The 16,790-nt window shown below is 40.8% G+C and overlaps 1 protein-coding gene across 5 annotated transcripts in view; it reads right to left on the minus strand.

Moving 5' to 3' along the window:
• Window positions 1–5,224, minus strand: part of SRP19 (signal recognition particle 19) — a 55,959-nt gene extending 50,735 nt beyond the window's left edge. For 3 of the 5 annotated variants that reach the window (XM_032274394.1, XM_032274408.1, XM_032274391.1), the window contains exons 1-4: window positions 5,032–5,210; window positions 3,571–3,646; window positions 1,332–1,403; window positions 1,132–1,243 (exon numbers count right to left, since the gene is read on the minus strand). In XM_032274394.1, coding sequence (XP_032130285.1) covers window positions 1,132–1,243; window positions 1,332–1,403; window positions 3,571–3,646; window positions 5,032–5,072 — 301 coding nt within the window. In that variant the 5' untranslated portion in view covers window positions 5,073–5,210. Of the gene's footprint in view, window positions 1–1,131; window positions 1,244–1,331; window positions 1,404–3,570; window positions 3,647–5,031 lie in introns of all 5 variants that reach the window. The other 2 variants (XM_032274404.1, XM_032274414.1) reach the window with 2 other exon arrangements.
• Window positions 5,225–16,790: the final 11,566 nt, after the last annotated feature.

Below are 16,790 nucleotides of genomic sequence, written 5' to 3' on the forward strand. Positions count from 1 at the left end.
CCAGCTACTTGGGAGGCTGAGGTGGGAGTGTTGCTTGTTGCTTGAGTCCAGGCGGTCAAGACTGCAATGTGCCATAATTGTACCACTGCACTCAACCTGGATGACAGAGTAAGACACTGTCTTTAAAAAAAAAGTTTAAATATGCTGGCTGGGCATGGTGGCTCATGCCTGTGATCTCGGCATTTTGGGATCTCCCCAAAGTGGGAGATTGCTTGAGGCCAGGAGTTTGAGACTAGCCTGGGCAACACAGTGAGACCCTTGTCTATTTAAAAAAAAAAAAAAAAACAAAGTTGTCAGTTTGACAATTTCATTGTTTTTAAGTAAATCTAATGGAAGAGTTTAATTAAACTGAGGGGGGTTATTAAACTGAAACAAAAAATGAATAGCTCTGTTTTAAAAAATTAAAATTTTCAGAGATAAAAATTCAGAAAAATAAATAACATGAAAACAAAGACTTCTTAATACTCAGAACCAACATTCTGTTATATTGATTTCTAGTTTTGTCTTGTTATTGTTTTTCATGAAATGAAACATTAGAGATGATGAAATAATCTTCTACGGTCATCAATCCCTGTGTCTCCACTTTCTATTTCACTAGCCATTAAGTGACTACTGTCTTAAGAGTTGGTGTTTCCTTACAGATCATTTCAAAAAAAGAAACGAAAAGCAACATTATATATGCATCTATCAATAAATAGTACTATTCTGTATTTAAATTTACATAAGTGGTTCCACACTATGCATATCTCTTGCTTTTTTCAGTCAATATTGTTTTTTAGATTAATAGAATAATTAGATATTAAACCTCTAGGATCTGAAATAGCATTTAACATCCCATGATTTAATAATTTTATATTCTTAATCTGGGAGCAATGACAGACTCCTAAAGGTTTATAAATATTCACACAATTTTTTTGAAAAATGTTTAGTAGGTCTCATTACATTTTCAAAGAGGTCTTTCACCTCAAAGAAATTATAACTACTGCTTACCTCTCTCCATGAGAAGTAGTCCTGTCTTTTAAATTATTCTTTAGAATGCAAATTCTGATTTTCACCTTTCAGTTTTAGAAATTTGTGTTGTGTAGGAGAAACCTATCCCTGAATCCTCCTGATTCACTTAAAAAAGCTTACGTGATGGAAACTGTACAAGGCAGAGGCTGCCATCTTCCTGTTTGAGCTGGACCCGGACTCTGCCTCTGTATTGGACATCACGATTCCATTCTCTGGAGTACATTTTATTTTTCTAACATAAAACAAAAGAAAAACAGGGCTTAAGCAAGTTATTACATCAATTAGATGAGTATGGAAAATAATAAAGAACCATGTCATACCTCAAGAAATACGTTAAGTCCAACTGCTGAACATACATCTTGAATCTCTGTAGCTGTAGGATTTTCAACAGCCTGAACAGTTAAAAACACATACACTAAATATATTTGCTTTAAGTGAACACTGCCATAAAGGGTTGGGTAAATAATTTCAAATACTATAATCAAACAAGTACCAAAACTCTAGGTGTCCTCTTTCCCTAAGTACAGATGCTTCCATTGCAATTTTAAAAATTCCTAGGAATAACACTAATACATGCCTGTGTGTCCCTCCCCCCTCCAACAGAACATAATCTTCTAAGGGCAAGGACTTTGTTTTGTTAACCAGTGTATTCCCCTGTACCTAGCATGGTACTTTGAACATAGTAGGTGGTCGATTATTCACTGCTTAAACAATTACACATATAAACACTTTAGAAAACCGTCCGCTAGTATCTACTAAAGCTGAATATATGCATTCCCTATGGCCCGGCAATTCCATTCCCAGATGTGTTCTACAAAAAAGCAAAAATAGGTTCACTAAAAGACAACTATTTATAACAGCTTCAAACTATTAATAGAAATAATCCAATTTTTCATCCCGAATAGAAAGGGCCAGGTGTGGTGGCTCACACCTGTAATCCCAGCACTTTGGGAGCCAAGTCAGGAAGACTGCTCAGCTCAGGAGTCTGAGACCACCCTGGGCAACATGGAGAAATGCCATCAATACAAAAAAAAAAAACAAGAAAAAAAAAGAAAAGAAAAAAATAGCCACATGGTGGCATGTGCCTGTAGTCCCAGCTACTCAGAAGGCTGAGGTTGGAGGATGGCTTGAGTCCGGGAGGTAGAGGCTTCAGTGAGCTGAGACTATACTGGTGCACTCCAGCCTCGGTGACAGAGCCAGATCTGTCTCTTAAAAAGAAAAAGGAGGTAGAAAAGACTTTGGTGTATGCACACAATGCAATACTAGAGCAAACAGGGCAGTAGTTTCCAACAGGGAAATTCTGTCCTCAGCCTCCCTACCCCTGCCCACACGCAAAAGACACCTGGCAATGCCTGAAGACATTTCTGATGGTCACAACTAGGGGATGGGAGGGTGGAGGGGGACAATCTGTCATCTAGTGGGTAGAGGCCAGGGATATTGCTGAACATCTTAAAATACACATAACAACCCCCCTAAAACAATTATCTGGCTCAAACTGGCAATGGTGCTATTGACAAACCCTGTCACAGAGCAATAAAAATTCAACTATATTCAAATATGCGGATAAATCTCATAAGCTTAAAGTTCAGTGAAAAAAAGATACAAAAGTACATAGTGTGTAATTCCATTTATAGAAAATTCAAAAATAGCAAAAGTAATCTATGGTGTTGAAGTCATGACAGTGGCTATCCTGGTATTTTTGAGCATATGCGTAGGCGACAGTGATTGGTAGGGAACATAAAGGAATCTTCCTGGATGCTTGCAATGTTTTCTTTTTTGAGTGCTTGTTATCACTCAGAAGTACTCATCATGTGAGAATTCATTGCATCAAACCTAGGTGCCTTAAATCTGTCATATTACAAAATACAAATGACTCTTTAATAAAACACATCAGGGCTGAACTTTTTGCAAGTCTTTCTCACATATTTAAAAAAATCTCAACTACATTCTGAACATTATTAATGTATCGTACAATGTCATAATTTTGATTTTCTGTACCAAGGGGAACATTGTCATAAACTTTTTAAAAAAAAAAAACGTGAATTGGGAGGCCAAGGTGGGCAGATCACGACGTCAGGAGATCGAGACCATGGTGGCCAACATGGTGAAACTCGTCTCCACTAAAATACAAAAAATTAGCCAGGCATGGTGGTGCACGCCTATAGTCCCAGCTACTCGGGAGGCTGAGGCAGGGGAACTGCCTGAACCAGGAAGCCGAAGATTGCAGTGAGCAGAGATCATGCCACTACACTCTAGCCTCGTGACAGAGCAAGACTCTGTCTATTCAAACAAAATACAAAACAAAACAAAACAAAAATCATGTAAACTCTACAGACTCTCTATATACTTTTTTACAAGCACAGGCTCATTAGGAGCCATTAAAAAAAAAATCCCCTCAGCTATAAATTAATGCCTTTCTGGTTTCACCAAGGAATGCAGCCCAATTCTTGGTTTTTCTCCTCAAGCCCTAAATAAATGCAGTGAAGAGAAGCCCCTGAGGCTCTAATAAGATGACATCCCCCATTCCCTTGAGGACCAAGGTGCCAGCCACCTGCTTACCTTACTTATGGGGATTCGCCTTCCCTCTGCAATGGTCTTCTTATTATTTAAATAAGCAGGATAGATACAAATAAACCTGCCATAGACAAGAGCACAACTGGTATCACTAGAGCAGTATGAGGCAGGAGAACAGGGTCGGGAGGCAGGAAACCGAAGGCCAATTCATGCTGACTAGATATCAGATGGCTACTCTCTTTTCAACCGTCTTTTTTCTGCATGGCAGTTAAAAAATCAGAGTACCTCGGGGCCCCTCCAGCAACCAATCAGACGGGTCGGCCTACTCTTCATTCTGACTGATCCCCTCCCGCAACCAATTAGACTGGCACTGGCCAATGGGAAACCTCCAGAGTATTTAAACCCCCCAAAATTTCGTAACCTGCAAATATTCCATAACCAACAGCTGTTGGATGGCTTGCTGGAGCCAGCTCCCACTCTGTGGAGTGTACTTTTGTTTAAAATAAATCTGCTTTCACTGCCTTGTGTGTTCTGCTCAATTCTTTATTCAAAACGCCAAGAACATGGACAACTACGCTCAACGAATAACAAGTATTTTCAAAAATATACTCATTGGCCAGGCACGGTGGCTCACGCCTGTAATCCCAGCACTTTGGGAGGCTGAGGCGGGTGGATCACAAGGTCAGGAGACGGAGAACATCCTGGCCAAGATGGTGAAACCTCGTCTCTACGAAAAATATAAAAATTAGCTGGGCCTGGTGGTGCGTGCCTGTAATCCCAGCTACTCAGGAAGCTGAGGCAGGAGAATCGCTTGAACCCGGGAGTCGGATGTTGCAGTGAGCACATCCGACTAGATGTGCACCGCTGCACTCCAGCCTGGCGACATAGCGAAACTGTGTCTCAATAATAATAATAATAATAATAATAATACTTATTGTTTCAGTCCATGATAGTCCTTGTCATCATTGCTGGTACACCTATGCTATTATTTGCTTAATGCTTTTTCGTTGAATTACCTTTCTTTTTCTTACCTTAGTTAAACTTTATCCACTACGTTAGATGGAAAAGAACAACACGAACAGAAACAAAACTTGTTAACTGTTACACTAGACAGAGCAGTCTGTCAAAAGCTCCTGAGAATGGGGCCAGCCCTCTTATATAAAAAATAGTGTCCAAGGTATTAAAACCTTAAAAATTCACAAACGAGACTTTCAGAGCTCAACAATAAGATATATCATGTCCACGTAGCACCCAAAATACTTGTGTCGCATAAAGGTAAACACCAGGTTACCTACGGTCGGAATTTCAGAAGCCCTGCCAAGAGCCTGGTGGCTGTTGCAGGATTCTCGGAAAAACGAGCCGCCTGGGAGGGGCGCGGAGCCCGTCCAGTCCAAGCTGGATCGGCTAGGCCATTCACGATGCCGCGAGGCGTAGAAGGGAAGCGCAGCACCCGCGGCACCACAGCAAGCCCCTTCCTTTCTCAGGACCCACCTCCCCAGGACCCACCTGTCCTGGTCGGCCGGGGAGCGCGCAGCAGCACAAGCCATCTTCACAAAACTCTGAACAGCGACAACCCAGGACAGCTCTGAGTTTCCCAGAGAGTGCGATATTCCGCCGGAAGTCCTGCCCACCAAATGGTTCCGCGTCCGCGAGTTCTCACCTCCTGTTTGTTGCGGCACCTGTCGCTCGGCTGCGGGATCGCTAGTCTACGACGTGGCGTGACTACTTCCCCTCTCGCGAGAGGATCAAGAAAGCTTCTCACCCCTTTCCCAAATCTCGCTGGGTAGCGCATGTCGGACGCATACATGGCCACTAAAAACGGGTTAACTTCGACCCTTCCTCATTTCCACTTTCTCAGCGAGTATGGGTGGTACTAGCTGTTTAGGGGCGAGACTGTGCACCGAGGAGGATCTGTGTGGTTCAGGGTGCAAATATACATTACAGCAAGCAAGGAAATGCTACTTATGTTTCATTTCTAGCTGTTCCTGGGCCCTAGAGTTTGCTTTCAATTTGGCAAAATGGATTTTTATAGTGGTAGAACTAGCGAAGCTAAAGACATTTATGTATGTATTAAGTTAAAGACAGTATGCTGTGTAAGTGTTAGAAACTTAACTATTCACCTTTTAGGCTGGGCACCGTGGCTCACGCCTGTAATCCCAGCATTTTGGGAGGCCAAGGCAGGCACATCACGAGGTCAGGAGTTGAGACCAGCCTGGCAAACATAGTAAAACCCCATCTCTACTAAAAATACTAAAATTAGCCGGGCGTGGTGACTCACGCCTGTAATCCCAGCACTTTGGGAGGCCGAGGCAGGCGGATCACCTGAGGACAGGAGTTCAAGACAAGCCTGGCCAACATGGCGAATCCCTGTCTCTACTAAAAAACGCAAAAATTAGCTGGGCGTGGTGGGATGCGCCTGTTTCCCTGTTACTCAGGAGGCTGAGGCAGGAAAATCGCTTGAACCTGGGAGGTGGAGGTTGCGGTGAGTCAAGATCCTACCACTGCACGTCAGCCTGGGCAACAGAGTGGGACTCAGTGTCAAACAAACGACAAAAAAAAAAAAATCTGAAGAATACCATGTGCCATTACTACAGGCAAACTTGATTATTGCCCTTTGCTTTGTTGCTCTGAGCAGATAGTGCCTTTTTACAAATGGAAGGGTTTTTGCAAATCGGCTTGGAGGAAGTCTCTTGGCGCCATTTTTCCAGCAGTATATGCTTTGTGTCATATTTTGGTAATTCTTGCAATATTTCAAACCTTTTCATTATTTCTGTTATGGTGATCTATAATCAGTGATGTTTGCTGTTACTATTGTAGTAGTTTTGGGGTGCCATGAACCGTGCCCAGATAAGATGGGGAACTTATTGGATAAATGTTGTATATGTTTTGACTGTTCAACCAACTGGCCATTTCCCATCTCTCCCTCTCCTGGAGCCTCTATTCCCCAAGACACAGCAGTGTTGAAATGAGGCCAATTAATAACCCTACAATGGCCTCTAAATGTTCAAGTGAAAGGAAAGTCACATGTCTCACTTTTTTTTTTTTTTTTTTTTTTTTTTTTTGAGACGGAGTTTCGCTCTTGTTACCCAGGCTGGAGTGCAATGGCGCGATCTCGGCTCACCGCAACCTCAGCCTCCTGGGTTCAGGCAATTCTCCTGCCTCAGCCTCCTGAGTAGCTGGGATTACAGGCACGCGCCACCATGCCCAGCTAATTTTTTGTATTTTTAGTAGAGACGGGGTTTCACCATGTTGACCAGGATGGTCTCGATCTCTTGACCTCGTGATCCACCCGCCTCGGCCTCCCAAAGTGCTGGGATTACAGGCGTGAGCCACCGCGCCCGGCCACATGTCTCACTTTCAGTCAAAAGCTGGAAATGATTAAGCTTAGTGAGGAAAGCATGTGTTAGCCATGATAGGCTGAAAGCTAGGTCTCTTGGCATCTTAACAGTTAGCGAAGTTGTAAATACAAAGACAAAATTCTTGAAGGAAATTAAAAGGAACTTACTTCAATAAACACACAAATGATCAGAAAGAAAAACAACCTTATTGCTGATACAGAGAAAGTTTTAGGGGTTTAGATAGAAGATTAAACCAGCCACAACATTCCTTTAACCCAAAGCCTAATCCAGAGCAAGGCCCTAACTCCCTTCAATTCTGTGAAGGCTGAAGAAAGATGAGGAAGCTGCAGAAGAAGTGGGATGCTAGCAGAGAGTGGTTCAGGAGGTTTAAGAAAGAAGCCATCTCCATAACATAAAGTGTAAGGTGAAGCAGCAAGTGCTGATAGAGAAGCTGCAGCAAGTTATCCAGAAAATGTAGCTAATACCATTGATGATGATCAATGATTAGCTAATATCATTTAGTGGTTACACTAAACAATGGATTTTTCAATGTAGACAAAACAGTCCTCTACTGGAAAAAGATGCCATCTAGGACTTTGATAGAACTCCTTTGAGAGAAGAAGTCAATGCCTGGCTTCAAAGCTTCTGAGGACAGTCTGTCTGATTGTCTTGTTGTGGAATAATGCATGGGTGACTTTAAGTTGAAGCCAATGGACATTTACCATGCCGAAAATCCTAGAGTCCCTAAGAATGATGCTAAATCTATATTGCCTGTGTTCTCTAAATGGAACAACAAATCCTGGATGACAGCACATCTGTTTACAGCATGCTTTACTGAATTTTTTTTTTTTTTTTTTTGAGACAGGGTCTCACTCTGTCACCCAGGCTGGCATGCAGTCTGACCTTGCACACTCAAGCAATCCTCCCACACAAGCCTCCAGAGTATCTGGGACCATGGGCATGTGCAACTGCCTGGCCGATTGTTTTTTTTATTTTTAGTGGAGACAAGGTTTTGCTGTGCTGCCCAGGCTGGTGTTGAACTCCTGGGCTTAAGCCATCCTCTTGCCTCGACCTCCCAAAGTCCTGGAATTATGGATGTGAGCCATTGCACCCACACTTTACTGAGTATTTTTAAGCCCAGTGTTGAGACCAATTGCTCAGAAAAAAAAGAGGGATTCCTTTCAAAATATTACTGCTCATTGACAATGCACCTAGATATCTAAGGTTCTGAGGGAGATGTACAAGGAGATTAATGTTTTCGGGCCTAATAACACATCATCTATTCTGCAGTTTATAGATCAAATAGTAATTTTTACTTTCACCTCTAATTAAGAAATACAGTTTGTAAGACTATAGCTGCCATATAGTGATTCCTCTGATGGATCTGGGCAAGGTAAATTGAAAATCTTCTGAAAAGGATTCACTATTCTAGATGCTATTAAGAGCTTTTGTGATTCATTGGAGGTTAAAATATCAGCATGAATGGGATTTGGAAGTTGATTTCAACTCTTGGATGATTTTGAGGACTTCACATTAGTGGAGGCAGTAACTGCAGATGTGGTAGAAATAGCAAGAAAACTAACATTAGAAGTAGAAACTGAAGATGGGACTGAATTGCTACAATTATGACAAAACTTGAATGATGAGGAGTTGCTTCTTATGAATGAGCAAAGAAAGTGGTTTCTTGAGATGGAAACAATTCCTGGTGAATATGCTGTGAACATTGTTGAAATAACATCAAAGGGTTTAGAATGGCATAAATATAGTTGAAAGGGCAGTGGCAGGGTTTGAGAGAACTGACTTCAGTTTTGAAAGAAGTTCTACTATGGGTAAAATGCTATCAAACAGCATCACGTGCTACAGAGAAATCTTTTGTGAAAGAAAAAGTCAGTGGATGTGGCAAAATTCACTGTTGTCTCATTTTACAGAGAACTCTTTTGTGAAAGGAGGAGTCAGTGGATGTGGCAAAATTCACTATTGTCTTATTTTAGGAAATTTCCACAACCACTCCAACTTCAGCAACCATCATCCTGATTAGTCAGCAGACATCAACACTGAGGCAAGACCTCCACCAGAAAAAAGATTATGATTTTTCTGAAGGCCCAGATGGTTGTTAGCGTTTTTAGCAATAATGTATTTTTTTATTTTAATTTTTATTTATTTATTTATTTATTTTTAGGATGAAGTCTGGCACTGTTGCCCTGGCTGGAGTGCAGTGGTGCAATCTCAGCTCAATGCAACCTCTGACTCCTGGGTTCAAGCAATTCTCCTGCCTTAGCCTCCCAAGTAGCTGGGTTTACACGTGGGTGCCACCATGACCAGCTAATATTTTGTATTTTTAGTAGAGACAGGGTTTCACTATGTTGGCCAGACTGGTTTTACCTTGTGATCCACCTGCCTTGGCCTCTCAAAGTGCTGGGATTACAGGCATGAGCCACTGTGCCCGGCCATTAAAATATTTTAAATAAAGTACATATATTATTTTTCTGGACATAATGCTACTACACACTTAACAGACTACGATATAATATAAACATAACTTTTATATGCACTGGGAAATAAAAAAAAATGTGTGACTTGCTTTACTAGGATATTTCCTTTATTATGGTGGTCTGGAACCAAACTTGCAATATCTCTGAGGTATGCCTATATATTTTTGCATAACTTAGACTGATTGCAAAGTAGTATTTCAGCATCTCCATTCAATTAAACCCAACTTCATTTCTATTTTAATAATGGATGTTTATTCCATACCTACAAAAAGACATGCTTCAAAAAGTGAAGCAAGGTGACATAGGTTTTCTCTTTTACAGATAAAAAAGCAGTCAAACTGAAAAACCAAACTCAACCAACAAAAATCTTCATGAAAGTTTGAGTCTCAGTGAGGTTAAATAATTTGCCCATTCATGCTAATAATGGCTGAGCATAGATGCTCAGCTAGTCTGACTGGAAGCCCCTGACTTTTCTTCATGTTCTCACTTGTGCCTCTCAATCTTCCTTGAAGGTTTTTTTTTATTTTTTTAGCACCAAATTAAGTTTGGTCCTGATGTAAATAAATAATGCTTACTTCTTTCTGAAGTGTATACAATTCCTGTAAAGACAGCGTCATTTAATGACCTAAAATTTAGCTGTACATTTGGAGATGAAATGAATCCAAACTTTAAAATACATAGTTTTCTTGCTTTAGGATACATATACACATATTAAAAAGTGGAAAATGAATGAGGTAGTCTGAGGTTTAATACATGCAAGTAGTCTACTTACCGTGGAATTGTTTTCATAGAGCCATCTAAGTAGTTGGTGACAAAAAGGTCAATATTATAATTGCTAGTAACATTTCCTGGTTCATACATACCAAGGGAATTAATGACAGGGCTAATGTTTTTGAGTGTCATTCAAATCAACACTCCTGTTAAACTCGACACTATTGTTGAGATATTGTATAAGTACAGAGAGGACGGGTGAGAAAGAGAGAAAGAATCCAGTATCGTTATTACACTGGTGATCAAAGTTGCAGCCAAATGTAAAGTTTTTAAATGCTTATGTTTGTGAAAAGGCAGATTGAATTAAATGAGGACGAAGATGGACATGGAAAATTGTAAAGAGATGATAAAAGGGCTTTATAGAATTATAGTGCTTGTTTTCAAATCTTATTTTTATCAAACTATCTTATTTTTCTTCATACAGATGTGTCCCTAATTCGACTTACCAACTTTGATTGAGGCTGCTGGCTGGAGGTGGGGTTCACAAAGGTAGAAAGAGAACGTCGGCCAGATGTGGTGGCTCACACCTGTAATCCCAGTACTTTAGGAGGCTGAGGTCGGTGGATCATTTGAGGTCAGGAGTTTGTGACCAGCCTGGCCAACATGGTGAAACCGCATCTCTACTAAAAATACAAAATTAGCCTGGCAAGGTGGTGGGCTGTAGCTGTAATCCCAGCTACTCGGGACGCTGAGGCAGGAGAATTGCTTTAACCCAGGAGGCAGAGGTTGCGGTGAGCCGAGATCGCACCGCTGCACTCCAGCCTGAGTGACAGAGCAAGACTCGGCCTCAAAAAAAAAAAAAAAAAAAAGAGAGAAGAAAAAGGGGGAAAAACTCTGTCAAAAAAAAAAAAATAATAAAAAAAAAAAGGAGAAGATCAAGGTGTACAAGAGAAATTTTCCTAAGATAGATAGTTGAGTAGGAATTGAAAGAGTATTCTGATAAGATTGTGGAGTAGAAAGAACCAGGAATCCATCCTCCCACCACAATGATTGCATTAGCAGAATCTGTGAGATGTAGCTATTTAGAAACTATGGGGTCTATTGAATGCTTGCGACTTCCAGGGGAAGAACTGAACAGTAAATTGCAGTTATTTTTGGTCAGTATCAGTTCTTAATACAGTAGCAGTTACCCATGCCCATCCCCAGCCCTGTGATAGTCAGCTGCATAAGCATTCCAGGAGTAGCTTATAGGACCCAGAGTGGCCAAAAAGTACCCTGTCTTCCAAATATTGAGCATCTGTACACTGGTCATTGATTGCTGCTTCTGATCATAGAAGTGCAGACAGAGAGGGAGATGGTTACAGATTTTGTACTTCCCCCCATTGTTTCAAGCCCCTTCCCTCCAGCTGAAGTGACTTCCAGGGGATTTAAAGGGCTACTGCCCCTCCTTCTTAATTTCTCTCTCTCTATTTTTTTTCTTTTGGAAAGTAGGCATTAAAGACTAGGACATCCAAAAACAATGGCATACATGAGGAAAATTAGATAGTAACTGTGCATGCTGAGGAAAAGACTAGGATCAGAAAAACCCGAGAAGACCTCAAGTGTATACCTCACGCTGAACCTTGGAACACAGAGAGCCTACCACAGTTAAACAAACAAACAAACAAACAAAAACCTAGGGAAGGAGGGAATTTATTTCCAGAGTTACCACATCTCCTGCTTACCTTGATCTTCTCTTTCTATTTTTGTGAACCCCACTGCCAGCCGGCAGCCTCAACCAAGGTTAATGTGTTGGATTTAGTGGCACATCTGCAAGAAGAAAAGAAAGATAGTTTGATAAAAAATAAGATTTGAAAACAAGTGCCATTGGAGTCAAATGTCCAGTTTTCAACAAAAAAAATCACAAGGCATACAAAGAAATAGGAAAATTAGGCTCATTAAAAGGGAAAAAAATCTTGGTAAATCTCAGAGTAGGGGGAAAGGGGAAAAAGTAAAAGATATCAACCAGTACTATTTCTGAAAAGATCTGATGGTAGATGTACTGGACAAAGGCTTTAAGACAACTGTCTTAAGGATGCTCACAGAACTAAAGGAAGATGTGGAGAAAGTTGAGGAAACCATTTACAAAATGGAAATAACAATAAAGTTTAAGTGAAATATTGGTTGACATCAAGCACAATTATTGGCATAAAAGAGGTTTTTAATACCCATTTTTAGACTGCACTCCAGCTTGGGCAATGCAGTGAGACTCCCGATCTCTCTCCCTCTTTCTCTTCCTCTTTATCTTTCTTTCTTTCTTTTTCTTTCTTTCCTTCCTTCCTTCCTTAAAAAAAAAAAAAAAAAAAAAGGAAATCCCACCAGGTGAGTTGGTAGGGTGGCTGTCACTCAGTGCTTTTAGTGGCTGCATAAAACTCCACAAAATAGACATATCCCGATTTATTCAACCATTCCTCTGTTAATGGGCATTTACTTTGCTTATATCTTTACCAGAGACCAGTAGAACAATGCTACTAAATGTTCTTTAGAAAGTGAATTCATAGAAATTTTATAACATGCAAATACATATTCATTGGAACAAATAAGGTGGAGATTTCACCAGATTAGATGGACATCTTCTTATTTCAGGGCCGTGGCATTTCCCCCCAAGGGTTCTTTCGGGTACTGAAAGCGCTGGGTCCCTTGGGCCATGACACTCCACCCAACCCTGCGTGTTACACCCCGAAGCCTCATGTCCTTCCTTGCTCTCTCTTTTAAACATCTCCTGGTTTATTGAGCTCTAAGCTTCCTCCTTTACTCCTCTGATCCCAAAGATTTGCTTTATGAATTCTAACAAAAGGATCTGGTTCCAAAAAGCATCTAGAGCAGTTATTTGAAAAACAATTGTGGGACTCTGGGAAAGTGCGTTTTTCACAAATCAGACTCTCCCTTGAGGAAGGGGTAGGGGTTTTGTCTAAATCTTCGGGGGAGAAGGGGACAAAGTCAGCATGTATTGAGGGTGAAACCGCTCTTGTTTGACCACCCAAGCAACTGAAGAAGCACACAATTAAAGTTCTGCTCCTTGGTTCCTCTGTTTCTTGGCCACCTCAGGAAGAGGTAAACGGCTTCAGGAGAGCCCTTTTCCTCTGGGGGCCGCATTTACCTTAGTGCACAGGCTTCCCCTGCCCATGTGAAGGGAAAAAAAACAAAAAACAAAAAAAACAATAAAGTAACACAAAATCTAAAAAGAAGACAAAAAGAAATTCTGAAGGTGAAAAAATACAGTAACTGAAATGCAAAATTCACTAGAGGGATTCAGAGGCACTTTTGAGCAGACAAAAGAAAGAACAAACTTGAAGATAATGGAAATTACTGAGTCTGCGGAACCAAAAAGAAAAAAAAAAAGAAAAGCAAACAAATCCTAAGGGATCTGTTGGAACACCATCAAGTGGACTAATATACATGTCATGGGAGTTTTAGAAGGAGGAGAGAGACAGAAAGGACAGCCAGAATATTTGAAGAAATAATGGCTGAAAAATTCTCAAATTTGATGAAAGACATAAACATCCAAGAAGCTCAATGAACTGCAAGTAAGATTAACTCAAAGAGACCCACATTAAGACACACTATAATTAAACTTTCAAAAGCCTAACATGAAGAATCTAGTTCAAGTTGCTCACAAGTCTAAGGGTGAGACTCACATGCATACAGCCATAGCAGGATCACCCCAGCCTGAGCTTGAGTTGAGTCCACCGGGAAATTCATAGCATTCTTGGGCATATTTGGTTAGCTAGCTGGGATGGCTGCCTGTCTCACTTGTCTGTTGCTGTGTAACAAAGCACTCTAAAACTTACCGCTTTAGAACAACAATAATTGATTTGCTCATGAAAGTGGGGTGTGGGTAGGGTAGAAAAACAGGAACAGCTTGTCTCTGTTGTAAGTGGCATCTGCTGGGGCTAGAAAGTCCAAAATGATTTTATGCTCATGTCTGCCTTAGTTGGGATGGCTGGAACAGCTGAAGGCTGGTTAGATATCTCTGTCTCTATGTGGTGTAGCATCTCCATATGATTAGGTTGGGCTCTGATAAGGAATCTCTCCTTGACCAAATTTTAAACAGGCTACTCTGAGTCCTCTTCTCAATTAGGTCTTGACCTTGGCCCCAATCTTCTCTTTGACCTGCCTAGCCCAACCTAGTTTTAGCAAGAATCCTGCTAAGTTTAGTGAGAATTTCCCTACCCTTTTTGAAATCTAATCAAATTCCTCATCCCCCACCTTTGATGTAAAAGCTTTCGGCCTGCCTTCGGCAAGAATCCTTCTAAGTCAGGTTAGCAAGGATCTCCCTCTCCTTGATGTCTTTTCTTAGCAATTTTCTATCCACTTACCCCTTTGGCTATAAATCTCAGCTGCTAATCCCATTCCCCTATTGCAACACCCTTATTGCAAAAGTCTTGAAAAAAAGTCTTCATTACCATTTTAACAAGTTTCCTGCAGATGGCAAAGTAGACGCTGCTAGGCTTTTTAAATGCCTGATCTTGGAAGTTCCAGAAGATCATTTTCTCCACATCTTATTGGTCAAAGCAGTCACAGGACCAACTCAGATTCAAAGGAGGACCTATAGATTTGTACTGCAAAAAAGCAGGTGGAATGAGAGATAGTATGCCATTTTTGGAACTTTGTCCTACCATTCTGTCGGAAGTCAATTCCACAGAACACAGAGTTTACCCTAGAACAACTAAGAATTATGTAGACCAACTTGACCCAATGACAAAACTTTCACCGTCTGGGGGAAAATTGTCAGAGCACAACATGGTATTTGTCACTAAGATTTGTATCCAGACCCTGGAAGATTCATATCTATATTTTGAGTTAGGAGAATAGGCTATCAGTAAATTTGTTTTAATGAAACTGTTTCATTAAAAATAAGGCACCTGAACACAAACAATACTGCTTTTGTACTGTTGTGGGGAATGTTAATACCAAAGTGGAGGACAGGTGTTCTTTCCACATCTAGGGGAATGCAGTGCAACTTCTGGACATCAAGAACTCCTGACAGTAGTGTCCCCACTTAGGCACCACCAGATTTCTGATGGCAAGGGCAATTTTGGTGGATACAGTTGATTTGGACCCAGTATCCAAACTTTTTTTTTTTTTTTTTTTGAGACAGAGCCTTGCTCTGTCACCCAGGCTGGAGGGCAGTGGCATGATCTCGGCTCACTGCAGCCTCTGCCTCCCAGGTTCAAGTGATTCTCCTGCCTCAGCCTTCTAAGTAGCTGGGACTACAGGCACAGGCCACCATGCCTGGCTAATTTTTGTATTTTTAGTAGAGACAGGTTTCTCCATGTTGGCCAGACTGGTCTCAAACTTCTGACCTCAAGTGATCTGGCCACCTTGGCCTCCCAAAGTGCTGGGCTTACAGGCGTGAGCCACTGCCCCCCACCCTCCATACCTTTTTTTTTTTTGAGACAGCGTCTCAATCCTGTTGCCCAGGCTGGAATGCAGTGGCATAATCACTATGGCTCACTGCAGCCTCAACTTCCTGGGCTCAGGTGATTTCTTCCACCTCAGCCTCCTGAGTAGCTGGGACTACAGGTGTGCGCCACCACACCCAGTTAATTTTTTCTGTTTTTAGTAAAGATGAGGTTTTGCTATGTTGCCCATGCTGCTCTGAAACTCAAGCGATCCGCCTGCCTTAGTCTCCCAAAGTGCCGGGATTACAAGCGTGAGCCACCACACCTGGCCCAAATTCCTTATATTGTGACTTGATTTCTGATGCAGCGGAGAGAGAAAAGAAGTGATAGAGGGGAAGTAACAATAAAAGAGAGAACATGTGAAGATTTGCTTAAAGGTTTAAGACTGAAAAGATTCAGGATTAAAAGAGTTGTGAGAAAAAAGGACAAACAGCTGGACTTTTGCTAGTAAAATTTCTTAATTAAAAGGCTTAAAGCAAAACCCTATAAACAGTCAAGTAGGAAATAAAAGTTATCTGTAATGGAAGAAACCCAGAGTGATACTGTAACTTCTTAGCAGTAGTAAATGCTAAAAGCTAAAAGTTCTGAGGAAAAAGAATTGTGACCAAAACTGTGATGCAAATTATCCTTTTTGTGAGAGCAAAATAAAACAATTTGAAAACAAGCCTAGATTTAGAAAGTACCCTAATTTAGCTTTTCTGAAAAAAATAATCATTTGAAGAAATACTCCAGCCAAGTCAAATTAACATAAGGAATTGAAGAAAATCGAAGTCATGTATTATAAAACAGTGCTGAATACTGAAATCTAATTTATACTTAGATTTAAATAATTAGTGTTAGTATGATGGTGAGCCTAGTGACAATTGTTTTTTTTTTTTTTTTCTATTGCTTTGAGCAAAAGCTAATTACAATTGTTAAGACTGAAAATCAAACACAAGTGAATAGGTTAACACTGGAATAGAGATTTTGCAAAGAACCTAGGGTTCCAATTGAAATAGTGTATATCTCTCTCATTTTAGCCACTGTATCATGGCCATGTTACTTCACCTAGGATGTTGACCTTTCCATATTTTGCTTTCTCCTCTTTCCCTTTGTTCTCTCCCATCTCTCCTCCTCAGTCTCCCATTCCGGGACTACCCCACGAATTCCAGATTCTTGCTTCTCTTAAGCAAACCTACTAAATTTTCTCTGACTCTCCTCCCAACTCACTCCAAACTTAGCTTTACAGATTTCCAGCTCATCAAGGTCCTCCGCTAAAGAAAAGTCTCTTCTGAGAAACT

Source organism: Sapajus apella, unplaced genomic scaffold, assembly GCF_009761245.1.
Source record: "Sapajus apella isolate SASKATOON/1434 unplaced genomic scaffold, GSC_monkey_1.0 scaffold1, whole genome shotgun sequence".
In the NCBI taxonomy this organism is placed as follows: domain Eukaryota; kingdom Metazoa; phylum Chordata; class Mammalia; order Primates; family Cebidae; genus Sapajus; species Sapajus apella.